The sequence below is a fragment of the Physella acuta genome, unplaced genomic scaffold, assembly GCF_028476545.2.
Source record: "Physella acuta isolate Inbredline_101_S28 unplaced genomic scaffold, ASM2847654v3 ptg000801l, whole genome shotgun sequence".
NCBI classification, from domain to species: domain Eukaryota; kingdom Metazoa; phylum Mollusca; class Gastropoda; family Physidae; genus Physella; species Physella acuta.
In genome coordinates this window covers 24,074-50,960 of record NW_026732319.1, presented here as the reverse complement: position 1 = coordinate 50,960, position 26,887 = coordinate 24,074, and the positions used below count along the sequence as shown (strand labels likewise).

The 26,887-nt window shown below is 36.5% G+C and overlaps 2 protein-coding genes across 2 annotated transcripts; both read left to right on the top strand.

Moving 5' to 3' along the window:
* The first annotated feature begins 332 nt into the window (after nt 1-332).
* LOC131951126 (carboxypeptidase D-like) lies at nt 333-11,723 on the top strand. The gene is made up of 8 exons (XM_059313416.1): nt 333-474; nt 1,099-1,340; nt 5,371-5,632; nt 7,471-7,655; nt 8,818-8,974; nt 9,164-9,306; nt 9,434-9,600; nt 11,618-11,723. The coding sequence occupies exons 2-8, from the start codon at nt 1,119-1,121 to the stop codon at nt 11,721-11,723; spliced, it is 1,242 nt and encodes a 413-aa protein (XP_059169399.1). The 5' UTR covers nt 333-474; nt 1,099-1,118.
* A 6,758-nt stretch (nt 11,724-18,481) lies between these two features.
* LOC131951124 (allatostatin-A receptor-like) lies at nt 18,482-21,437 on the top strand. The gene is made up of 3 exons (XM_059313415.1): nt 18,482-18,743; nt 19,747-19,961; nt 20,742-21,437. The coding sequence occupies exons 1-3, from the start codon at nt 18,482-18,484 to the stop codon at nt 21,435-21,437; spliced, it is 1,173 nt and encodes a 390-aa protein (XP_059169398.1).
* Nucleotides 21,438-26,887: the final 5,450 nt, after the last annotated feature.

Below are 26,887 nucleotides of genomic sequence, written 5' to 3'. Positions count from 1 at the left end.
ATATATATATATATATATATATATATATATATATATATATATATATATATATATATATATAATAAGTTTCATGCTAATGTTTTGATTACTCTCCCCTGAAAAAAAGACAGATTATTTCCCCTTAGTTTTCGTCACACTAACATTCCTTTCATAACACTGGCTGTTATTGTAAGAATAATAAACAACATGTCCCGCTGACAGTCACCTTCCCCCTTACACGCCCCCCCCCCCCCACACACACACATACATACACACTAGCTGAGGCTCATAAAGCAATGTGTTCTTCCCTTCAGCCGAGAGTGTGTGATGAACATCTGTTTGAATGATTGTGTCCCGTTGATGAGTGTGTGTGTGTGTGTGTGTTGTACCATTGTTCTCATGACGCAAACACGATCGAGTTTTTCGGTCCCGTTTATAAAAGCAGTGGTCGATCATTCAGGTCGCACTTGGACGGCGTTACGTAACAGGAGCTAGGTAGGTGATCGTTTGATTGATTTTAGATAGGTGATCTGGTTTTTAGTAAAGGTAAGGGTAATCTATTTGTAAGTGTAAACGTCATTTGATGTAAAAACACAGTTAGGTCTAAGTACATTTCCCGGATTTAATTAGGTTTGAAATCAAAACGATTGGTTAAGTAGAGATTAGCCATAAATTTAAATGAGCTATGCTGTATGGGTATGCTGAAGAAATAAAGCCTACCGGATTAGGTATGTAAAGTGTATAAGTGATTTCAAACAATAGCTTTGACAGGTGGCTGTAGAATTAGACGACCCGCTTCCTCATTAATTGAAGATAATTTATTTCTCAGATGAACAGCTGGTTGCAAATATTTGTACCAAACTCATTTACATGATTGGTCGGCTTAATTAAATCATGGTGGTTAATTAAATTCACAAGATTATGTTTACTCAGCAGAACAGCTGGATTACTTCACAGGATCAATAACATGTAAAAAAAATAGCTCATTATTTCTGAAGTTTTCATTGATGTTTTCAAAAGTTGAAAAACCATTTAACTGAAATAAAAATGTCTTAATTCATATATTATATTTATTTGTATAAATTAAAATTGATTTTTTTCCACCATTAAATTGTAAAGGGCAGTGAACTTGAAACAAGATGGGTTCCTTGACTTTCCTTGTCACTGCCGTCTGCGCTTTGACCACTGTCCAGTCTGCGAGTGTGTCCAAGAGAGCGACCCCGACCATCGCAACGGACAAGTACCACAACTACAACGACCTGCAGGCGCTCCTACGTCAGCTTGTCTCAAACTACCCCAATCTGGCTCGTGTCTATGACGTCGGCACTTCCATGGGTGGGAGAAAGTTGTCCGTTATTCAGGTTCGTTTGTCAGTAAATTGTCCGTTATCCTGGTTCGTTTGTCAGTAAAGTGTCCATTTTACAGGTTGGTTTGTCAGAAAACTGTCCTTTATTTTTCAGTTTGAAAGTTGAAGTTAGTTGAGTAAGAAAATCATTAACTTTACCGGTTCGTTTCTTTAGAAAGTCGTCTATTATTTAGGATGGCTTCGTCAAAAAAAAGTCTTTATTCAGATTGGCTACGTTACAAAGTAATCCATTATTCAAGATCTTTCCTTCACAAAAAAATGTATTTTTTTTACTTATATTCGATCACAAATCTATCTATTGTTTTTACCATCTGTCTCGCTGCGTGTTTTGCCACTCCAGCTTTTGCAATTACGTTGCACGTTATTTCTTATTGTATGATCTCAGTTTTATTATTCTAGTGAATACTTTAAAAAAACTTGTTATACTGACAGTGTGGACACGGAGTTGCTTGCTGTGACAATAGACCTTGACTGGTGTGGATGGGTGGGTCGGTCGGTGTGTGCGTGTGTTGTGGGTGGGTGTGGGTGTGAGTGTGGGTGTACGGGTATGGTTGTGTGTGTGTGATGTTGTGTCACTGAATATATGTGTGTGTGTTGTGGTATGTGTGTGTGTGTGTGTGTGTGTGTGAAACTCTACTAAAATTGTATGACCCGACACACCACAAAGTCACATACATAACGTCAGAACGATGTTGACACCATACGCTGGACGCTTCATTCGTCCCCCAATCAATACGACGATAAATTAATGCTCTCTGTCTCTCTCTCTCTCTCTCTCTCTCTCGCTCGTATGTGAAGATCAAAATCACCCAAGCGACAAAAGCCTAAGCTGTCTTCACACTGAGCTCAGATCATCAACTATGTAACAAACATGTGTCCTCCGTCCACGTTAGGTGGCTGGTAGAATTACATCCGCGCACAACACATACATTGCCACATGATAGTTGTTACTGAATGACATATGTTGTTTTTCGCAAGCTTTCCATTCTGTTTCTTTGATGATTTGTCAGCAATTTTAAAACTATTGATTCATTTCTAATAGAGTGATTTATAATAATATTACCTAAACATCGATCTAATTATATGTATATATATATATATATATATATATATATATATATATATATATATATATATATATATATATATACATGCATATGTATATATAGATATATGTAGATATACATATATATATAAATATATACATATGTATATATATGTTACGTATATATACAAAGACACATATTTATTTCTGCACACAACTATATACTGCCGATTCATGCTAGGAGAGAATAGTAGCTGGACATACTGCTGACCACATTATCCCAACATTTACCAAGCTCACAGAAATAGATGAACCATCTCAGTTCCATAGAGTGTCAGCAAAGCCTGTCTGAAGCAAAGAATACAAATATTTTTTATTGAAATTTCAGAGCTAAAACAAAAATAACACATTTTCACAGCTCATGGTTAAACGAAGTGTACTTTAACCAGTGTGTTTAGCGCGTGAGTAGCGTTAGAACAAGTATAACGAGTTCACATCACGTGCAATCTATTCACTCTGTTCTTCTTTACCTTTGTCACATGGTCCACTTGAATATTTACATCTTAACCTGCTGCATGGGTTTTTATGCCTTATATATATATATATATATATATATATATATATATATATATATATATATATATATATATATATACTACTACTAAAAGTCAAGTTTGTTTACACGTTTGAATATTTATTTGTTTGTTTGTTTGGCTGATTGACTATCTCGCATGGTTGCACTCATCGTGGAAAGCTGTAAAATAGTATGTAGGTAGAGAAAAAATTTTGTTTTAAGACAGACTGTTAATCACAAATTTATTTAAAGACGTTAGTTAATTTATTGATTTATTCATAGTTAAATTAACCACATTTTTTTTTAAATTTTAAAACATTAACTAAACTTTGTGGGGATAGTGACGTCCCTTGATGTGTTTACTTTTTGGTACAATAAAAATGGCGGACTCCATCATAGACTTTGTGGCCCATTCAATAGTTTAACGCGTTACAAAGCTAATTTTCTGCCGGCTATAACTTAAACAATACGTCCGTTTGCTGTATTTATTACGTTCCAACAATTATATCAATTTTCAACTGTCTTTTTCATTTAGTTTTACAATAAATTTCTCTAGATCTAAAGATCAGCTGTCGAAGGAAAGTTATTTATAGATCTAGATCTAGGTCAAATCCAAGATTTATTAGTTATAAATACAATCCAAAAAAACGAGACTTAAGCAAACCAGTCGTAGATCTAGAATATAGATAATTCTATCTAGATTTAGATAATAATGAGTTTCTATATACTATAATATTTTAGACCTTTATTGTTTGGTATAAATCTTTGTTTTGACTAGGCCCCTATGCAAATTTTGAAATGCTGGAGTCAGGGCCTAGATCTATTTGCGTAGCTTAAGATTCATACGCGGCTTCTATACCGCTAAGTGTGCAAAATTATAGACGTAAACTCTAGATATAGCTCAGTCGTATATCTAAAATATAGATAATTCTATCTAGATTTAGATAATAATGATTTTCTATATACTAAACTATTTTAGACCTTTATTAAATTATTATTTTATATAAATGTTTGTTTGGAATATGGTAATTTTGAAATGCTCGCTCCGGGCCTATTAGCGTAGCTAATGATTAGATCTAGATTCTAGATCTAGCAAGAAAAACTAAACTTAAGACTTAAGAAAACGAGTCGTAGAATCTAGATCTAGATAATTCTATCTAGATCTAGATCATTTCAAACCTTCTTTATTTTATATAAATCTTTGTTTGGCTAATTTAAGATAAAATTTAGTTTGAAAGTTACTACTACTAGACTTAGAAGTTAGATCTAGATCTATGCGCGTAAATAAAGTTGCATAACGAGACTCAAAGTATAGTATAAAAATTCACTTGTGACGTCACGAGTAAATAGCTATGTTGGTAGAGTAGTCGGCTCTCATACAAGTGGCACGGGTTCTAGACCAATATCAATGATAATTTTGTTTTCAATTTTTTTTTAGATGTGAATGATAAAGTTGCCTATCTGAACTTGGTAGGATACAGGGCAGGTGAAGTAGAGTTCATCTGTTTCTTTGTCCTAAGCATATGAAAGGATAGTGTGGTCAGAGACATGCTCGGCTGGAATTGTTTTTTAAACGATAAAAACATGTTGTCTGAGACTTGGCAGGACACTGGGCAGGTGAAGTAGAGTTGAGTAGGTCACCTGTGACGTCAGTATATGAAGGGATAGTCCGAAATCGGTGTTTTCGGTGTTTTGAAAAGATAAGAAACATATTTTTGAATGTGGGGTCTGTTTTTTGTGACGATAAGTGACACTGCAGTAGCGTAGCGAGGAGGAGGGGGGGGGGGGCCGGGAGGGGAGGGGAGGGGAGGCGGGTGGAGGGGGGAAGGGGGTGGGCGGGGGGGACATATGTTGGAGCGCCAAAATGGTTTGGAAAAATAAATTGAAAGGTTGAGTGGGGTTCAAATCGAAAGTTTGAGTGGGGGGGGGGGGTGCACATCAAAAGTTTGAGGGGGGGGGGGGGGGTTGAAAATCGAAATCTTGGGGGGGGGGGGGGGTTAAAATCGAAAAGTTTGTCCCCGGGTGCCGGGAAGGGTCGCTATGCCTCTGACTGACAGACGTGATGTTTTTTGATGGATGACCCCCGAAACCCAGTTATCCAACGGATGACGAGTAGTCTAGTATATATATAAAGATAGAGAGAGAGAGAGAGTGTAAGAAAGAACAAAAAAGAAAAATAGAGAAATATGTAGAGTGAGAGAGGGATACATAGGGTATATATATATATATATATATATATATATATATATATAAATATATATATATATATATATATATATATATATATATATATATATATATATATATATATATATATATATATATATAATGTGTAGACGCGTTATTATTTAGTAAGGAAACAACACTACAGGTGTATGTTGAGAAGAGAACTTTCTTGATTAACAGATATCCGACCGAGTGAACGAGAGGGAGGTCGGTGAACCCAGGTTCAAATACATCGGCAACATCCACGGCAACGAGGCTGTGGGCAGGGAGGTCATCCTGTACCTGGCCCAGTACCTGCTCTACAACTACGGCACTGACCCCAGGGTGACCCAGCTGGTGGACACGACGGACATCCACCTGATGCCGACCATGAATCCTGACGGGTTCGAGATCTCGAGGGAAGGGGATTGTGACAGCATATTGGGGCGAAAGAACAATAACGGTAAGTCTAGCTTCGTCCTACAAATTAAGTTAGTTTAAAGTAGGAACAATAACGGTAACTCTATCTAGGTGTGATTTGTAAAGTTGGTTAAAAGTAGGAGCTGTGATTTGTGTAGGTGGTCTAACGTTGGAACAATAACGGTAACTCTAGCTGTCAGTGATTTGTGTATTTGGTCTAACGTAGGAACAATAACGGTAACTCTATCTATGTGTGATTTGTAAAGTTGGTTAAAAGTAGGAGCTGTGATTTGTGTAGGTGGTCTAACGTTGGAACAATAACGGTAACTCTAGCTGTCAGTGATTTGTGTATTTGGTCTAACGTAGGAACAATAACGGTAACTCTAGTTTCTTGTGATTAGTTTAGTTGGTGTAGCGTTGGAACAATAACGGTAACTCTAGATTCGTGGGATTTGTAAACTTGGTTTAAACGTGGGAATAATAACGGTAACTCTTGCTTCGTGTGATAAATACAGTTGGTTAAAAGTAGGAACAATAAAGGAAACTCTAGCTGTCAGTGATTTGTGAAAATAGTGGGATGTAAGAACAAGAATGGTAATCATGATCATAGTAGAGTTGGTTTAACTTAGGAACAATTACTGTAACTCTAGCTTCTTGTGAGCTGCATAGTTTGGTTAAGTGTTGTGGCAATAACGGTAACTCTAGCTTCCAGTTATTTGTATAGTTTATTTATCACATGAACATTAACGGTAACTCTAGCTTCTTGTGATTAGTAAAGTTTGTTTAAAGTAGGAACAATAACTGTAACTCTAGCTCTCATTGATTTGTAAAGTTGAAGGGGTGTAGTAAGAATAAAGGTAACTCTACCTTCCTGTAATTTGTAGTGTTACATTGTCGTATAAATAGTAACCTATTTTTTTTCAGTGAAAAAAAAACACATGCGTACCTAATAATTCTTTGTTTATTATATTATGTTTTCAACAAATTCTCACATCATATGATGGTGATTTACAAATGAAAACGTAGTATTACTGTTTAATAAAATGTTTGATGAAAAGATCTTTCTTTAAAGTCAACTAGAATCACTTCATTAAATTAATTTGCATAGATTTGAAAACAATAACGAGATAGACATAAAGCATGGCCACCCATAATTTGTTGCACTAGTAATTAAATAAAGATCTAATGTAGCAAATTTGATACATCATATGACAAACTAATAACTTACCTATGCCATTGTTTTGCTGTTCCCTGTCTCACTAACTCACTTTGCCTCTGTCTTGTTCAGCCTCTGTCTTTTGGGGAAGATGGGAAGAAATGAAACGAAATTCTGACAGCTAGTTTCCAAATTTCTATAATGAAACATTGGAGAATACAATTATAAATATTATCAACTTTACGTTTTTCATAAATAGTTACATTATATTATGAAAAAACCATACGTTGATTGCCGAATGTATGTCATATATGCGGTCTATTTGTATGCATCTTGAGGAGCGGAAAATAAACAGCGTAAAGTAAGCTTTAATTGTTAATATTCAGTAGTGAAAACTCAACAAGAAACCACTATTTGTATAAATATATGTGTATGTATATATATATATATATATATATATATATATATATATATATATATATATATATATAATGTACATATATATAGTAGGCCTACGTATCTTTTTGATGATTCTTAATCAGGATGGAGAAAATACATTTTGTCAAGTCCATATAAAGCCTCTGCCACATACATCATTTTGATTTTTAATATAAATTCTCAGTGGCACAGCCATTTAATTCATTTGTATATGTCATTATATTTAAAAAATAACGTATTTTGAGTTCCATTATGATGAGCTTGACCGCACGTATTCAACTCTCCAGGTGTGGATTTGAACCGCAACTTTCCCGATCAGTACTGGTCAACTGGCGACATCCAGGTGGAGACACAAGCCGTCATGAACTGGATCAAAACCCAACCAAACTTTGTTCTATCAGCAAACCTACACGGAGGGACTTTAGTGGCTAACTACCCGTTCGACGACCACCAGTACAGTGGCATTACTTCAGTGGGTAACACTTTAAGTTATATAACGAAGCATTTGTAGTGTACATACATCGCCTCGGCTAACATCCACCAAACAAGTTAAGTCAGTAATCAACTCAATGTTGATGTTATCTTCCTTGTGATCTAGAATAAAGTAAGTTATATCTCAACAAAGCTAGGTAACGTTGATGTTACCTTCCTTGTGATCTAGAATAAAGTAAGTTATATCTCAACAACGCTAGGTAACGTTGATGTTACCTTCCGTGTGATCTAGAATAAAATAAGTTATCTCAACAACGCTAGGTAACGTTGATGTTACTTTCCTTGTGATCTAGAATAAAATAAATGATATCTCAACAACGCTAGGTAACGTTGATGTTACTTTCCTTGTGATTTAGAATAAAGTAAGTTATATCTCAACAACGCTAGGTAACGTTGGTGTTACCTTCCTTGTGATTTAGAATAAAGTAAATGATATCTCAACAACATTAGGTGCCGTTAGGTGCAGTAGAGTTTAATAATTGACAAGATAAGTTGAACCTTTTTTTATAGACGATGCCACATCGGGGGTTGAATGTCTTATGGACTCAAGGGGGGGGGGGGGTTAGGGGAGTAAGAAAGTGTCCTATGTTTGACACCAATTTTCCCATCCCACACACTTTCGAAGTTGGTAGATACGATTTAAAATTGTTTTGTATGTAATTACTATCCATAGCAACTTCTGTTTTAAGTAAAAGGAAAATTGGGGATTAATTTTGTAGTACACATCTCATTATCGGTGGCCGAGATTGTAAAGTAAATTATTTATATTTGATGCGCACAGTTGTGTACCTTGGTGGAACCATTCGTAAATGGAAGATACAATGGGTTAATGTATTAGACAATTTAGCCCAATCAGAAGTAGTTTGGAAAAAAATAGATTAATTAAGATTTAAGTTTAGGATCAGGGTTAAGGTTAGAACTCGGGTAATATTTATGACAAGCATTAGTTGGCAAATGTATCGGAGTTTAATTATGTGGAAGGTTAAGTTCAGGGTTAGAGTTAAAGCTAGGGTCAGTTTCATTTACCAAATAATTGTGTTGAAATAAGTTGGTTATTAAAAAAAAAGGACGAATACTCATTACAGATTTATCCAATTTTCTTGAATGAATATGCAAATAATGTTAATATTATCTGTTGCCAGGGGCTGTACGCGGCTGCACCTGACGACGCCACCTTCAAGTCCCTGGCCAAATCCTACGCCAACGCCCATCCCACGATGCACCTCGGCAAACAATGCGGGGGAACGGACAACTTCCCAGGGGGAATAATCAATGGTGCTGAATGGTATACTGTTGCTGGTAAGTTATCTACAAAAAGGGCAGTAACCAACATGGCTGATAATTTTGTTTTCTGTTGAAGTATGGCGACTAGCAATATTTCCTGCATGAGACGTCACTCTGTTATACACGGGTACAACACTTAATTTAAAATCAAAATGTTTGAAATCTTCAAGTTTTACAACAGCACCTGATGTTGCTATTCACCAGGTGGCATGCAGGACTACAACTACTTACACAGCAACACCTTTGAGATTACCCTGGAGATCTCCTGCTGCAAGTACCCGACTAGGAACAACCTCGCCTCGTTCTGGAATGACAACAGAAACGCTCTCCTCACCTACATAGAGCAGGTAGGCGGTGCCAGAATATCTAAGGCTTTGTAGAGATAAGATCAGTTTCGAGAGACATACCTTATGTATTTCACTAGACAGATATGTAGAGTCTATTATAAATGTTGATGATTGTGATTGTGTACAGACACATATGGGAGTTAAAGGCGTCATCAAGACAAGCCAGGGTGCTCCAATCACTAACGCCCAGGTGCGTGTGTCTGGCATCAATCACGTGATCACCACGTCAGATCTTGGAGAATACTGGAGACTTCTGACACCAGGCACTTACAACATCAGTTACAGTGTTGCTGGGTAGGTAGATTTTGTCAAGGTGTGCTAATAAAGTGTGTGTAGGTGCGTTAGGACTAGAGAAGGTTATGTGTGTACAGGTGTGTTTGTAGGTGACGTGTGCAGGGCAGGTGTGTTATTAAGTCACGTGTGCAGGTGTGTTAGTAAGTGACGTGTGCAGGTGTGTTTGTAAGTGACGTGTGCAGGTGTGCTAGTAAGTGACGTGTGCAGGTGTGTTTGTAGGTGACGTGTGCAGGTGTGCTAGTTGGTGACGTGTGCAGGTGTTCTTCTAGGGCATGTATGCAGGTGTGCTAGTAGGTGACGTGTGCAGGTGTTTCAGTAGGTGAGGAGTGCAGGTGTGTTTGTAAGTGACGTGTGCAGGTGTGCTAGTAAGCGACGTGTGCAGGTGTGTTTGTAGGTGACGTGTGCAGGTGTGCTAGTTGGTGACGTGTGCAGGTGTTCTTCTAGGGCATGTATGCAGGTGTGCTAGTAGGTGACGTGTGCAGGTGTTTCAGTAGGTGAGGAGTGCAGGTGTGTTTGTAAGTGACGTGTGCAGGTGTGCTAGTAAGCGACGTGTGCAGGTGTGTTTGTAGGTGACGTGTGCAGGTGTGCTAGTTGGTGACGTGTGCAGGTGTTCTTCTAGGGCATGTATGCAGGTGTGCTAGTAGGTGATGTGTGCAGGTGTTTCAGTAGGTGACGAGTGCAGGTGTGTTTGTAAGTGACGTGTGCAGGTGTGCTAGTAAGCGACGTGTGCAGGTGTGTTTGTAGGTGACGTGTGCAGGTGTGCTAGTTGGTGACGTGTGCAGGTGTTCTTCTAGGGCATGTATGCAGGTGTGCTAGTAGGTGACGTGTGCAGGTGTTTCAGTAGGTGAGGAGTGCAGGTGTGTTTGTAAGTGACGTGTGCAGGTGTGCTAGTAAGCGACGTGTGCAGGTGTGTTTGTAGGTGACGTGTGCAGATGTGCTAGTTGGTGACGTGTGCAGGTGTTCTTCTAGGGCATGTATGCAGGTGTGCTAGTAGGTGACGTGTGCAGGTGTTTCAGTAGGTGACGAGTGCAGGTGTGTTTGTAAGTGACGTGTGCAGGTGTGCTAGTAAGCGACGTGTGCAGGTGTGTTTGTAGGTGACGTGTGCAGGTGTGCTAGTTGGTGACGTGTGCAGGTGTTCTTCTAGGGCATGTATGCAGGTGTGCTAGTAGGTGACGTGTACAGGTGTGTTAGCAAGTGACGTATGCAGGAGTGTTAGTAGTTGACGTGTACAGGTGTGTTAGTAGGTGACGTGTGCAGGTGTGCTAGTAGGTGATTTGTGCTGGTGTGTTAGTAAGTCACGTGTGCAGGTGTGCTAGTGACGTGTGCAGGTGTGTTAGTAGGCGACGTGTGCAGGTGTGCTAGCAGATGTGTGCAGGTGTGCTAGTAGGTGACGTGTGCACATGTCCTATTAGGTGACGTGTGCAGGTGTGCTAGTAGATGATTTGTGCAGGTGTGTTAGTAAGTGACGTATGCAGGAGTGCTATTAGGTGACGTGTACAGGTATTCTACTAGGCAACGTGTGCAGGTGTGCTAGTAGGCGAAGTGTACAGGTATGCTAGTTGGCGAAGTGTACAAGTGTTAGTAAGTGTGTGTGCAGGTGTGCTAGTAGGTGACGTGTGCAGGTGTGCTAGTAAGCGACGTGTGCTGGTGTGTTATTAGTTGACGTGTGTCTAGAGACAGGTGAGTATTGTCTAGGCACGTTAGTAATGGGGTCGCTGACCTAGCTACGGGTGTATTGGTGGTTAGCATTCGTCCAAGCGCTAGTAAAGTTCGCGTAAATTGGTTCTGTTGTATTCATTTAAAAAACAAAAGAAAAAAAAAATCGTGATCATACATTTTTTAACTTCCTATCTTCGTGACTTCTGTCATTCTTATTTACGTGATTCGTCATGTTGCCGTCCTCTTTTTTACCTTATTTTTATCTTTTCATTTTTAATCTTGTGTATCTCTGAAGTTCTAAAATGTGCGTATTTCCCTCTAAATTCTCCTACTCTCATCTTCTTATGTTCTCTTACAGGTATACAACTGCTTCGACAAGTGTAACCGTCAGATCTGGTTCACCTGTGGTACTCAATGTGACATTTGACCCCTCCACTAAACACGGAACTATCACCCAGGGTTAAAAAAAATGCTGTTGACAATGTTAAAATTAAAGTGGTTAAAAATTGTGATTTTTTTTTAAACTTAATGTTTTTTTGCTAATTTTTTTCTTATTTTTTGTTTAAATTTAAAATAATTAACTTTAAGAAAATTTAATTCAAACATAGAGTATCGACATAAAATCGAATCCGGTGTCAACTTGCCTTGGTGTGAGCAGAGTGAGTGAGTACAATGCAGGTTCCACTTTCAGAGGTAATGAATGGTGGTAAGTTGCCCGCTACACTGCTAACCCGAAAGTCTCGAGTTCAAATCCGGGTTCAAGTCAGTAGAATGTTCATGAGTCCACCCACCTCTGATGGGTAGCTGCCTCACGATAAGGAAAGTAAAGTCGGCTGGGCATAGTGCTGACCACATTATCCCTATATATGCCGAGGTCACAGTAACAGGTGAACTCAACATGTTCCATGGACCGTTAGGTTTGAAAAGGGAACTTAATATTTTGAATTGATGGTGGATATATTAAAATAAACCGGGAGTGATCTCCCCTAACCTTTCTCGAATATTCTTATATAAAACAACAGGGGATGGGAACTCGGGCTATAGACATGATTTTTTAATCTATTTTAAATACTTAAAGTTTTAGAAATAGAATAAAATCTCATAGAAAAAGAATTGCACACCAAGTGAACGCCAAATAAAAAAGTGCATAATAGTGCGCAATATTGTTAGTTCTTTAAAAATTTACATTAGTTTTTTGAGAAATCGGAAGTAGCGTAAATTACTACTTCCGGTCAACGGAAATTACTCAAAATTTAACAGAAGGTAGAGAATTAGATCTTTTATTTACATGTGAAATTTCATTTATCTATCTGACATAGTACTCAAGTTATAGGTTTTTGAAAAATTCAAAGTAGAAAAAGTACCACTTCCGGTTATCGGAAATCGCTCAAAAGTTGATACGGATCTACGATTTTGATAAAATACTTATATATGAAATTTCATCAACCTAGCTGTAACGGTACTCAAGTTATCGTGTTTACACACTGACAGACACACACACACGGACACACAGACATACGGACAGAATTGCAAAGCCCAGTTTTCCAGACTGGATTACGCATAAAACCTCTTAATTTTGATAAATCTGGATTGATAAGTTTTGCCCGATTAAAATAAGTCCTCTATACTTCGGATGTGATGAAGGACTGAGGTGTAATACGGTGAAAATTGTTAAAATTTCAATTGATTTTTGTGCACGATTACAATACTTTCTCTATACTTCGTATAAACGAGAAAGTAAAAATATAGTAGTGGGAGAGATATAGAATTTTTAGCTTGCAGCTGACATTTCTGTTCTGTTAAAAATCTCACGCACGAGAGTATCGAGAAATTAATTCCTTGCAATTTGTTTGAAAATAAGACATAAATATTGATAAATTAACCCATATTCTGCTAGCGTCCCACTTATGGGACGCTTGTAAAAAAAATTACTAAAATTTATTAAAAACTAGTTAAAACACAAATTATGTTTCATTGTATTTGAAAATGGCTGGACTATTGAATTTGTGTGTGTTTTGTGAAAAAAATTAATTTAGAAAAATGTTATAGTGCCGAATTTGCAGGACTTGTCAAAATGGCGGAAAAAAGAAAACATGCGCACAGGAAAATGCATATCTTCTAAAATATTAACATTTTAAGTGCAAAATACATTTGAAACTTGTAGCAGTACCATATTTCTATCTGATAAAAATTTAAGAATAACAATTTTTTTTTACTACTTCGTTATATCAAGTGTACAACAAGCGTCCCATAAGTGGGACGCTAGCAACGAATGGCCCCATGTAGATTGTTACACAAACGTCACATTTATTGGACACTAGCTAGAAACACAGATGCAAATGTTTGTGTTAAATGGTTATTTAAGGTGAAACAATTGTTGACTTTGTTAATTGCTGACTTTGGGGTGTTAAGTAGTATTTATAGATATTTAATTATGACCTTGACCTATATTTATGCAGATTGTTACACAAACGTCACATTTATTGGACACTAGCGTGAAACACAGATGCAAATATTTATGTGAAATGGTTATTTATGGTGAAACAATTGTTGACTTTGTTAACTGTTGACCTTGGGGTGTTAAGTAGTATTTATAGATATTTAATTATGACCTTGAGCTATATTTTCTTATATATTATTGTATTAGAAAATTGCAAATATTGAAAAACTTACATTTTATTTTTAAGTTTTCAGAATTACACTTACTGAAGTATTTAATACCATTGAATACAAACTAATTTAGTATTGCTGTAAATTTACTAGCGCGTGATATTAAAATTATAACAAACCAGAATAATAACAATGGCCACGATTTAGGTGAAATGTTTCAGTCATGGGGGTTGATTAACTCTCTTCATATAAGAGAGCTTAAGCTACATATAGCAGAAATGTGAATTAGCTGTGTACAGTTGTCATGCCCCAATAATATTCCCCTCCAAAGGTTCCCGATACCAGTTTTACTTCGCTAACTCTTTAAGGAGATTCCTGCTGTTAGATTGGGAGCTGTTCGCATAGTGAGGTGCATACATGGATGAGAGCCATGAACACTCAATACAAGCCCCAGAGACGGATCCGTGCCCTAGAAATAAGATGTCTGATGTCCTAATGTACGCCTGTAGGGGGGGGGGGAATAGCGAGGGTAACAAAAGAGAAGATGGCTGGATGACATCTGGGACTGGACCGGATCATCTTTTGCAAATTCACTAGGGGAAGAGTTTCTTTCAGGCATCATTTCGAAGGAGGGGGGGGGGGGCTCTGCCCCCAGAAGAAAATGGAATTTATATACAAAACATACTTTTACCAATGTCCACCCTTCCCCTGAAATTTAAGTCCCCACCCCTGAAAATTTCAAGTACGCCCCCCAAAAAAATCAATTATTTATATTTAATTATATTACAGTTTCGATGAATAATAACAATATTTGTGATCATGTGTGTATAATTAGATGTATTAGTCACAGCTTTACTTAATTCCAAGTGTTGTTCACTTTGATGGATGCTAGATTGAAAGAAAACTAGACTTTTGAACATAATTTCTGCATTTTAGACCATGGTATGGCTAACCCAATTGATCATTATCAATATTTTTAGCTGTCCTAAACAATGAAATCATTGGTCTAACAATACAAAATCAGTACACAGCTTAATTTTCGCGTGATTAGCCATATTTCGTGAAAAATGATTTTATTTTTCAATAAATGTACATGGGGCCGTTCGTTGCTAGCGTCCCATTTATGGGACGTTTTTTAAAAAATCGATATTTAAAAAAGTATTGATTTAAAAAGAAAATCCATATTCATTCCTTCATTCAGTGCCCAAAAGCTAAACCATATCAAAAAATTATAAAAATTTGAGACCTTGGGATAATATGGGTTAAATAATGTTTGTTGCTTTATCATGATGTAGTATAACAGGCCAGAAAATGATGTATAGCTCTAACTCCAGTTAATTTCCAGCTCATATTTAATGATTACAATTAATCTATCTCAGATTTTTTCACACAATTCAAATTTCAAATAAGAACATATCAGAAAGATACTTTTTAAAAAAACACGAAAGTTAGTTCCCTTTTTTAAATGTTGATATACTAAAATTATAATTAAATTAAAATATGATGAATATATTATATGATAAATAGTAATATATATATATATATATATATATATATATATATATATATAAATATATATATATATATATATATATATATATATATATATATATATATATATATATTTATATATATATATATATATATATATATATATATATATATATATATATATATATATATATATATATATATATATATATATATATATATATATATATATATATATATATATATTACATTTTTACCTTCAACAGTTTTCGTAAATGTGTAGGCCTACTCTATTGCAATATAGTAGCCTACATGTCAACTCAATTAAACAAATATTCTACTTACAAGCAGGTAATACATTATCCATACTTTAAACATAGACCTCAACAGTAATCGTTAAGCCTTGTATTGACACAAACTTTACACGGATGTCTGTCCAAAAGTCGTCGTTGTCGCATGGTAGACACCTGAAGCAGAAGACAAATGTTTACATTTCGTTAAGACACGCGATGCCGCTCATTAGACATACGCTCTCCATGTTTATTCAACTAAATTATCTACAATAAAATTAAAATTTAGCGATCAATGAGTAAACGTGTGGTAAAATAAAACGCGAAATTGGTATTTTTTGTATTGATAATTGTAATCTTTTTACACAAATACTAATTATATAAAGACAGTTTTGTAACTGTTTCTGTCATTACACAATTACTATTCATTATAGTTTTAATATCAAGATTGCCGTATGTGTTGCTTTTATAATTAAATTGATTTGACAACATTTACAAGGACTTAGTTTTTGAGAAATTTCGCAATTTACGCTGCTCCAGTTGTTATGAATTAATTCGTTTAATTAAAAACTAATTAAATAAAATGCACTAACTTTCATACCTCTCGAGTATCGAGTATAGAGGAAGTATTGGAATCACGCTAAACAATTCGCAGATATTTTTCGCCAATTTTCACGTCTACTTTATGGTACACATAATATATATAAAGAATGTATTGTTATCGTGCGAAAATATTAATCAAGATTTTGACAATTTTTGACGTTTTAAAACCTTCCGCAATCGGAATTACTTAGTTTTGCAATCGGTCTGTGTGTGTGTGTGTGTGTGTGTATGATATATATATATATATATATATATATATATATATATATATATATATATATATATATATAAATATATAAAGCTCAGTTATGTATGTAATGCATATGTTTGTCGTTGGTCTTGGATGAATTTAAGTGTTAGAAAATTATCGTGCGCATTTGTCTAAATTTATGAGCTAAAAAATTACTATTGAAAGTGTTGGGAAATAATTTTCATTTTTCAAATTTTAGTAATAATTGTCGGCATGTTCATTAAACACAAGTTTTAAAAAAAATATCATCTTTTACAAAAATTCTAATTATGTCTTTATTTAGTCCTATAGCACTTACTTCCCTTTGATAAATTAGGAAAACAAAATTACTTCCCTTTATAAAACCATTGCATTTTGTGGACAATAATTTACTTTTTAATTACTTTGTTTTGGTGCTGGGAAAAAAAAAATTATTACATAATTAGCGGGGATTGATCAAGTGCAAATGTTGTAGGTATTTTACGGATAAGCTTGGAGTATTAAAATTGTTCATTAAATTGAAACAGGCGCGTTCGTTTAAGTGAGTGCAAAAGACTATGAATAAGTTGGGGTACTATAGTCGTTCATTAAGCTAAAACAGGTGATTCCGCCCCGGGCGTTTATGTTCGCGTTAGTGTTTTCTTTGTGTTTAGGTGGGTTTGCGTTAGTGGTTTCGTTTTGATTTGGTTCGTTTTTGTTCTTTCTTTTTTCGTTTTTGTTTGTGTTTTTTTTTGTTTGGGTTTGTATTTGTGTTTTTGGTTGGTTTTGCGTTTGGATTTGGTTTGTTTTCGTTTGCTTTTTCGTTGTTTTTTTTTTTTGGTATTGGTGTTTGTGGTTGGGTTTGTTGTTAGGTTTTTGTTTTCGTTTGTATTTGTAATTGTGTTAGCGTTATGTTTGCGTTTTGTTGTTTTGGTTGGTTGTGGTTTGGGTGGGCAATGCCGGGTTTATGATGATTACTAAACACACAGGTAATGGTCTTTAACAGAAAGGTTTTTCACAGAAGCCAGAGCAGGGCCTGGCCGGGACGGCTAATATATATATATATATATATATATATATATATATATATATATATATATATATATATATATATATATATATATATATATATATATATATATATACATATACATATATATATATATATATATACATACATATATATATATATATATACTAGCTGCATCCCGTGCTCCGCCACGGTAAATCTTTTTTAAATGTACGAAGTTGGGAACAGAACAAAACTAAACACAACACAAACGAACGCAAAAAATGTACAACTTTGGAACAGAACAAAAACAAAAAACACAGCACAAAAACAAACACAACACAACCACAACCACAACACAACCACATCGCAACCACAACACAACCACAACGCAACCACAACACAAACAAAACACAACCATATATATATATATATATATATATGTATGTATATATATATATATATATATATATATATATATATATATATATATATATATATATATATATATATATATGTATGTAAATAAAATAACTATAGTACCGTTTCAGTAATGTTGACTAAGTTTCATCAAATTTGAAGTTTTCTATCAACCTTTGAGCGATTCTCGTTATCCGGATGTGATACTTACTCTATTTCTGTTTCTTAAAAATCTATACATTTCATTTCTATTACCCGAATGCACTGAAAGTGTCATCCGCCTTACTGCCATATAAGAATATGCGAGAAAGTTGAGAAATCACTTCCGCTTTATTCTACTTTAAAATGAACACATGTCGTTTCACTTACTGTTATTAATTCTATTATGAAGATAGATTTCAAATGAAAATGAATATAAAAGAAAAGATGATAAATGGAAGTTAGTCAAAACTTATAATCTAGTAAAATGGTGAACATAGTGCGTATAAGCAGAGATAACTCCTAAACGGCTAATGTTCAGTTACCTGATTAATAACAGTCATCGCCCTTACATTGTTTATCTACAATAACTAAGAAAGACAACTCGATAAAATGGTGGCCATTGTATTGTCAAGTGCAGACAACTCGGTTTCAATGGGCAATAATGTATCGTTGGCTGGGGCAGGAGAGTTATCGGACCTGCAGGAGAGCTCACTTGGGATGGTGAGCGACGAGGTACGTCTAATCTTCCAGGCTATGAACTTTGCTGTCATCTGTCAGCTGATGGATATATTCGGTACTTGCACAAACATCGTCAATGTCGTTGTTTTCGTCAAGCAGGGGTTCAAGGACAGTGTCAATGTCAGTCTGATGGGTAAGTGTTACTGTGTGTTGGTGGATATGATGATATGTGTGGAGGAGAGTGTGAGGCTGGAAGTGAGGGTTTGTGTGAGAGGGTATTTGTATGTATGCTGGTGAGAGTGATGGTAGGTGTGATGGTGTCTTGTTATGTCAGTGTGGTGGTGGGTGTGGTGGTGGTGGGTGTGGTGGTGGTAGGTGTGGTGGTGGGTGTGGTGGTGGGTGTGGTGGTGGGTGTGGTGGTGGGTGTGGTAGTGGGTGTGGTTGTGGATGTGGTGGTAGGTGTGATGGTGGTGGGTGTGGTGGTGGGTGTGGTGGTGGGTGTGGTGGTGGGTGTGGTGGTGGGTGTGGTGGTGGGTGTGGTGGTGGGTGAGGTAGTGGGTGTGGTGGTAGGTGTGGTGGTGGATGTGGTGGTAGGTGTGATGGTGGTGGGTGTGGTGGTGGGTGTGGTGGTGGGTGTGGTGGTGGTGGGTGTGGTGGTGGGTGTTGTGGTGGGTGTGGTGTTGAGTGTGGTGGTGGGTGTTATGGTGGGTGTGGTGGTGTCTTGTGATGTCAGTGTGATGGTGTGTATTGTGGTGGGTGTAAGGTCAATGGACGTCCTTGAGGGTGTGCTGGTGGTTGTGTTTTGTGTGTGTCTTTCATGGTGTATTTCAACGTGTGTGTCTGTATCTTTGATTGTGGTGTGTGTGGTATGTGTGGTGTGTGTAATATGGGTGTAAGATCAATGGATGTATTTATGGGTGTATGATGATTGTTGTGCTTTGTGTGTTTGGGGGTGTATTTGAAAGTATCTATACTAGCGGATATTGTATTCAGTTTGATAAGCAATTATTGTCGGGTGTAAACAATTTTCATTTACTGGTTACCTTCATTTTCTATGAACTAGTATTGCTTTCATCCATATAACACTAACAATTGTATCATTACTTCACTTAATGTTTATAAGTAGTAGGCCTATACCGTTGTGTTGTCATTTTGTGTAAACGTAACATTCTATTGACTGTATCATGTCGCTCCAGCATTGGCAGTGTCAGACCTAGGCATGCTGGGAACTCTGATCTGGCACAACCTGTGCTTCAACCCGCTGTTCCATGAGGCCGACCTGCCGTTTGATTCCATAGAGATGCAGTACCTGACAGGTGGGTGGCCCCACGTCGTCTTCACCCGCATCACTAGCTGGATCACCGCCTTCATCACGCTAGAGAGGTGTTTGTGTATAGCGCTACCCCTGAAGGTAATCTACAGAGGTATTTGTGTATAGTGTTACCCGTAGTGGTGTCTTAGAGAGGTGTCTGTGTATAGCGCTACCCCTAAAGGTAATTTACAGGTGTTAGTGTAGAGCTATACTCCTAAGGGTAATTTACGTAGGTGCCTGTGTATAGTACTACCCCCTGAAGGTAATTTACGAAGGCGTTTTGTGCGTAGCTCTATACTTGACTTAGAGATTTGTCCGTACATAGACCTACCTTTATTGGTCATTCTTACAGGTGTGTCAGATTAGCGATATCGGGGTTTCTTTGAGACTTTTTTCTTCGGTGTGGGGGGGGGGGGCGCACTTAAAACTTACGGGTGTGGCGGAAGCTGGTTAAAGTAGTCCACACTTTTAAAAATATTTTATCTTTTCCTCCCAGAAATTCTTCCAGGCATCTCTTCGGGGGGGGGGGGGGGGGGGGGGGGGGAGGGGGGCTTCCCCCCCGAAGAAAGTCTACCCCCCCCCCCCCCCCGAACTAAATGACATTTATTTATAAAATATATAATTTTAACAGTGTCCGCCCCCCCCCCCCCCACCCCCAGAAGAGAGATGCCCGAACAGAAACTCTGGGCATTACATAAAAAGTTATCGATAAGTTAAATTTAGACTTCTTGAGGTGTCTATCTAATATTACTAAAACAAACGTCTGCATTGGTGCTAGTTAATAACATAGGTTTACCGGTATTTCTGTATTCAGTGATCAGCATATATTCAATACATGTAACATAGTAACTAGGCCTAATGCTTTTGTATACTTGTTAGATCAAATCCGCCTTGACGCCCAAGCGAGTGACGGCCATTATGGTGACCATATTCTTACTGCTCATCGGTAGCGTCTCCCCGGTCTACTACGCCAACAGATACGGACTCAAGTTCTTTCCCGACAGAAACAAAACCCTGATAGGTCTGATCTACACCCCCGACCGGGAACAGGTGGAGAAGGTCTCTTTCACCATCAACAACATCATCATACCGTTCACCGCTTTCCTCACCATCCTGGCCTGCACCATCGTGCTGGTGGTGAAGCTACGACAGCAGACAAAATGGCGGAAGAATACCAAACCGACTGCGCATGTGGATACGTTATCGTCACGTGATCAGAAAGTGACGCGCATGGTGGTGATGATTTCCGCTTTGTTTATCGTATGCTTCACGCCAATCTGTGTCGTGTTTATTGGCATGACGGTGGAACCTGAGTTAGCCATCAACGGCAAGTACCACAACATGTTTTTTGTCGTGTTTTCGTTCGGGTACATCCTCGAGTCCACCAACTCCGCCATCAATATTTTCATCTACTACAGAATGAGCTCGCGCTACAGACAGGTATTTAGGCAGATTTTTTGTAGAGGTGGTAAGGTGGTCAAGCACAACACCAGACCCACTAACACGAGCGAGACGGGTTCAAATCTTCCAAGGCGTTCACAAGCGCTGGATCTGAAGGAGGACATAGATAGATAATTATGCCATGGAGTTTTGTATCTAAATAACGAAACGTGTTGAGTTTTAGGATTGTAACTATGTTTAGACATACGTTCTCATTCAACACAGATATATTCAGCTCACATGTGGATACCATATAGACTACGATTGGGAATAGCTACTTAAAAACGGTATGGAAATACAATGTGTACATCTCAAAATTGTTGGTACAAGATAAAAATAATTTGATCTAAACTTGTCTTATATTAAACATATAATATGAGCTAATTTGAAATTCGCCATGCTTGTAATGTTTATGTCATAACCACAAAGCAAGAATATTTAACAACTTTAGGCATAAATTAAGCCAGGGATCGGCTACCTGCGGCTCGCCAGCCGCATGCGTCTATTTTGATCTCAAGATGTGGCTCTCGAATTTCATTCACATATGTTATTTCATTTCCAAAACTCATAAAAAATATACTGTAAAGAAAAACAATGGGATACAAACACTCATCAGAGAACAGTGAGAATCGGTGAAGTAGAGAGGATATGGACAGCTGACAGCCGCTTTGGCCCCAGGCCCAGCCCTACAGCCGTGCTGTAGCCAGTCCAGTGACGACGGTTCCAGGCTTGCCACTGCCGACTTTTTCAAATATCATTCAATAGTGAATGTTATTTTATTCAGAATGCATTTCTCTATCTGTCAGTATGCATTAATTACACCTGAGTGACAGTTATTTTTAGTTATTAACTTCCTACGGTTAAGCCGGGTACTAGAGGGTGGGGTACGAGTAGGGTGTAGGGTAAGTCAGGTGGGAACCGAAGGACATAAGTGACCAATACACGTAATCAAATCAATATCCAAGCAAGTTAAAATACTTTAATACGTGTTGTATGTTTTTATGTGAATAAATATTATTTTATTTATAATGCTAATATGCTATTTATTTCAAATGAAAAATAACATTTACTCACCTAATCCTAATTAAATGACATAATATTGAAATAAAAATGTTAGTAGCTCTTTAAAAACTGGAAAACTTTGTGAATTGTAACTTTTGGCTCAACCGTCTCAAAAGGTTGCCGACTCGTGAATTTAGCTTTTACAAAACAAATACGTACTCCACGCAGTCACTAACATCATTTTCTAACCAAGGGGTCATCCATAAATGACGTCACACTCGTAGGGGGGAGGGGGGGTCCGTAATTTTGTGACGATGTGTGATGAGGGGGAGGGGGGGGGGGGTTCAGATGTTGCGACGTCACATTTTTGCATTATAAAAAAGCAATGTTAGAAAACGAATTTTAGACGTTATTTCGCGTTTTAGATAACTGTTTTAATAAATTGTAATAGTTTAGACAAGATTTTGGAAAAATATCGATGTTTTTAAAAAATTCAACTGCAATTTTGAGGGGGGTTGTAGGTTGAGGTGTGACGTCATTTTAGGGGGGGGTCTGACTTGTTGTGACGGAGGGGAGGGGGGGGGGAGGTAAAAATTGTCAAAAAAAGCGTGACGTCATTTATGGATGACCCCCAATGTAGACCTACATTTTTTTTTGTAATAAATTAAAATGAAAATTAATCAGGCAGTGTGAATATATTACAAAATACCAGTGTTCATTATAACACTTTTAAAAGTTGTGACATGATATAGTGTGATGGTAATATACAAGATTAAATCAACATTAAAAATAAAAATAGAATTAATTTTGATTTCAAAACTAAAGGGAAGTAGCATCGAGAGCTATTAGTGTAAAACATTTCCGGAGTTATCTCCCATCAACACAGAATTAATAATAGAATAGGTAGGAAAAGTCTATGTAATCATACTAAATTTTTAAAAAATTATTTTAAAAAATATGACAAGCGATAAAATTATAGCTACAATTTTAAAAATTAAAGTCGATTAGGAACCATCGATTACACTCATTTTCATATTTTTGTGTTGAACAGAAGCCGTTAAAAATATTTTTGAATAATTGTACTAATTTACATATTTTATAAAACCGCCCTCAACCCCACCTTGAACTGAACTGAAGTGGCCAGGGAGAGGTAGACGATGCAAGTCATAACATTTGTTATCCATGATAAATACGAACAAGGTAATCAAAATAAACAAAATGGCGAACAAGGGAAGGTTTTCAGTTCGATTCAGGCTTTAAAAATTCGTTTGTATCCCCTTTCATTACAGTTGGCTTATTTTTTTATGACTGTTATCCTCAGATTATTAAGATCTAACATTATTAACATTATTCTTATTAATTGTTACCTCTTTTTTTTTTAAAGTGTTTTTAACGCAAGTTTCATAATTTTTGTTAGGCCTGCTCTTCTACGCCATGATACTAGGGACTTGGATGACGTAGATTTTGAGGCACTAAAAACGAGAGTTTTCTGCCCATACCGAGTTTCGTCGATTTAGCCGTGCGGTCGCGGGTGATGATCGAAAAAAATTTTTTTTATTAAAAATCGCCGATGCTACTAATAATTTGATGACTGATTCTGAAAAACAAATGGATTTCGTATGTTACGGTATTTTTGTTTTGAGATTTTGTTGAAGGTGAAAATGGATATTTTGAGCCAAACTTTTGGTAAGTAAAACTCTTTGTAACTCAAAAACTTACTAACAAGGAAGGCCAATGAAAAGCCCTCCGACCATAATCACCATTTTTCTTTATGTGTGTAAATTTTCATAATGTTAATCGATAGCAAGCTATTTTTTTATAAATAGTTTAGAAAGTATAAGGTTTAAGACATTTTAAGGCTACCGGAAGTGATAGGTTCAAAACCGGAAGTGCTCTGGTGTTGTCAATGACGCCATTGCTTGTCTTTCTAATTGATTTGCTATCCCCATGCAATCAGTTTGAATCTGACATTAAAATAACTTTAAACTATTAATTTTTATTTGAAATTGATAATACTTTGACTTTTTGTTACATTTTCGTTTGTAGTTTGGTTTTGGATTCATTATTTTGGTAATTTTGAGTTTGTTAATAATTATAGTTTTTCGCGCCGTTTGCGATTTTTTTTTTGAGTTGAATAATCTTTTCTTTTAAATAGTAATATTAGTAATATTGTTAACTTTGAGTTATATATTTGAAATTTAAAGAATATTGTTTATAATTTCAGTAAATTGTGTTACCTTCTATATTATTCTATTAAATAATTGTTAATTTTAAAACTTAATACCTAATTTAAGAATTTCAAAAAATTCAATTTTTAATATTTGGCCACCTTTTGCTTTTCTAATTAATTTTTAAAAAATTAACAATTAACATCTAACAATCTATACTTGAAAAACTGCACTACACAGTACACTAGAGTACACTGTGTGGTATTTTGCTACTGTAGTATATTTCTCAGCTTGTGCTTTACTAGTCTTGGCCCTAGAATCTAGATCTACAGAATGGAATCACAGGGAACAGTTCAGCAAGTGGATAGGAAGTCTACTAAAGACGTGGATCAACTCATAAGCAACTACAGCAACTACAGTGAAGGAGAAATACTGAAGAATGGTCATGTTGCTAGTTTTTATTACAATTCTAAAAACGCAACTGCTACTGCAAAATTAATTCAGGCTGCTATTGGGAATGAAGAAGTAAACCTAACCTCTTTAGTCAGCAAAACAATGAAAATTGTGTCCCAGCTGTCTGCATACAGAAAAATTGTTAGTAAAAAATGGCCCCTTATTGTTTCATTATTGGAAAATGAATTTGTTTTGCCAGTACCAAAAAGCAAAAGTGAATTGAATATTGTCAAAGAAAGTTCAAAAGCTGATAGAGTAGATCCTGATGCCAGTGTCAGCCCTGCCAAAAAACTGAAAAAAGACTGTGAAAATTGTCCAATATTAAGACAGACTAACATCAATTTGGATGCTGAGAATAGGATGCAAGTTAAAAAACTGAACGCAAAGATATGTTACTTGAGAAAAGAGAACAGGAACTTGAAGCAGCTGTACACACCTAAAAAAGTAAACAGTGACAAGAGGAGGAAAGCTGAACAGATAAACAGGCTAAAATCTGAGGTGAAAGAGTTAAAGAAAGGGAAGACTCAACCAATTAGTGCAAGTTTTGCTAAAATTTTAAAGTGTAACAAAAAAATGAAGAACAGAAACAAGAAACTTGAATCTAAAATAGCAGACCTTGCACACCAAATATCTGAATTAAATAAAAAGGTAAAAATGCTAGAAGATGAATCCAGCCAGAACCTTAAGCGTGCTGAATATTTTGAAATTTTGACTGAAGAATTCAAATGTGATGAAACAATAGATCCACTTGAAGATAACTGTTACACTACACAAATGAGAAAATCCATGTTTATGTGTTTGACTCATCATGTGTCCATTACTTCAGCAGGCGAAGTAGTTGCATATGTAATCAAGGCTTTAACAGGAAAAACTCTCACCCGTATTCCTCATCCAACAACAGTGGCTCAAATGGCGTATGAACTTGGAGTGTTGTCTGATTTACAAGTGGCAGATACTCTAATTAAAAATAATAACATAACTATTTCTTGGGATGCTACAACACTGGGAGGATCTCATATAAATGAATTTCACATCTCCTCTGAACATGGCTCTTTGACAGTAAATATAAGAGATCTCCCAGGAGGCAAAGCTATAGATTATGCTGACCATGTGTGTGATGCATTAGTTAGAGTGGCTACTACTTATGCATTATACAAAGGACTTGAAATCAACCATGTGAAGCATAACATCATCAAACCCATTACCAACACGTTGACAGACCGTGCCCCAGCTAATCATGCAGCTGTTCGACATTTAAACCAAGCTTTTGAGACACATCTTCTTGAACTCAATTGCAATGTGCATCCCTTAGACAGCTTAGCGCTTGTGGCACGTAAAACTTTGGATGAGATTGACCGTGATGGAAAGGCTGTAGCATGCATTTATGGCCTATCACAAATGAGGTTTTTTTTATTTTCAGGTTCTATAACACTAACTTAAATAACTAATCATATATTTCATACTAACATATTATGAGAATCAATATCCTTTAAAAATTTGTAATACAAAATAATTTATTTCAGATACAAACAAATGAAGGGGGATCCATCTGGTTTCAAGAGCTTCCTGAGGACCCATGGACTGCCCCTTGGAACAGTAGTGCGATATGTTGGCAATCGACTACAGGTTCTATTTCACATGGCTGGAGTGATCGTCAACCACATTGTCCTCTTCAGAAAATATATTGATGAATGTACAGTCCAGTGCGCACAAAAAACTTCACTTAAAAAATATCTAAATGATGACAGTACATTTAAACAGCTCAAGGCACTTGCTTTCTTTGGAAAGACTCTGACAGGACCCTGGATGACCCAATTTTACAGCAATGAGAAGAAAAACCTAGAAATGGTGCCTTTGATTCAGAGGTCAAACACAGTCCTTAGAAGTTACATCAGTGATCCACAGTTGATGCTCTCTGTAACGAAGGATGTGTTTGGAAATGACATTAGTGACCCTGCTTTC

Coding starts and splice junctions, on each gene's coding strand:
- LOC131951126 (XM_059313416.1), top strand. CDS start 1,119: ATGGGTTCCTTGACTTTCCTTGTCACTGCCGTCTGCGCTTTGACCACT. Junction 5,633..7,470: donor GGGGCGAAAGAACAATAACG/GTAAGTCTAGCT, acceptor TCAACTCTCCAG/GTGTGGATTTGAACCGCAAC. Junction 9,601..11,617: donor ATCAGTTACAGTGTTGCTGG/GTAGGTAGATTT, acceptor GTTCTCTTACAG/GTATACAACTGCTTCGACAA.
- LOC131951124 (XM_059313415.1), top strand. CDS start 18,482: ATGGTGGCCATTGTATTGTCAAGTGCAGACAACTCGGTTTCAATGGGC. Junction 18,744..19,746: donor TGTCAATGTCAGTCTGATGG/GTAAGTGTTACT, acceptor ATGTCGCTCCAG/CATTGGCAGTGTCAGACCTA. Junction 19,962..20,741: donor GTATAGCGCTACCCCTGAAG/GTAATCTACAGA, acceptor TATACTTGTTAG/ATCAAATCCGCCTTGACGCC.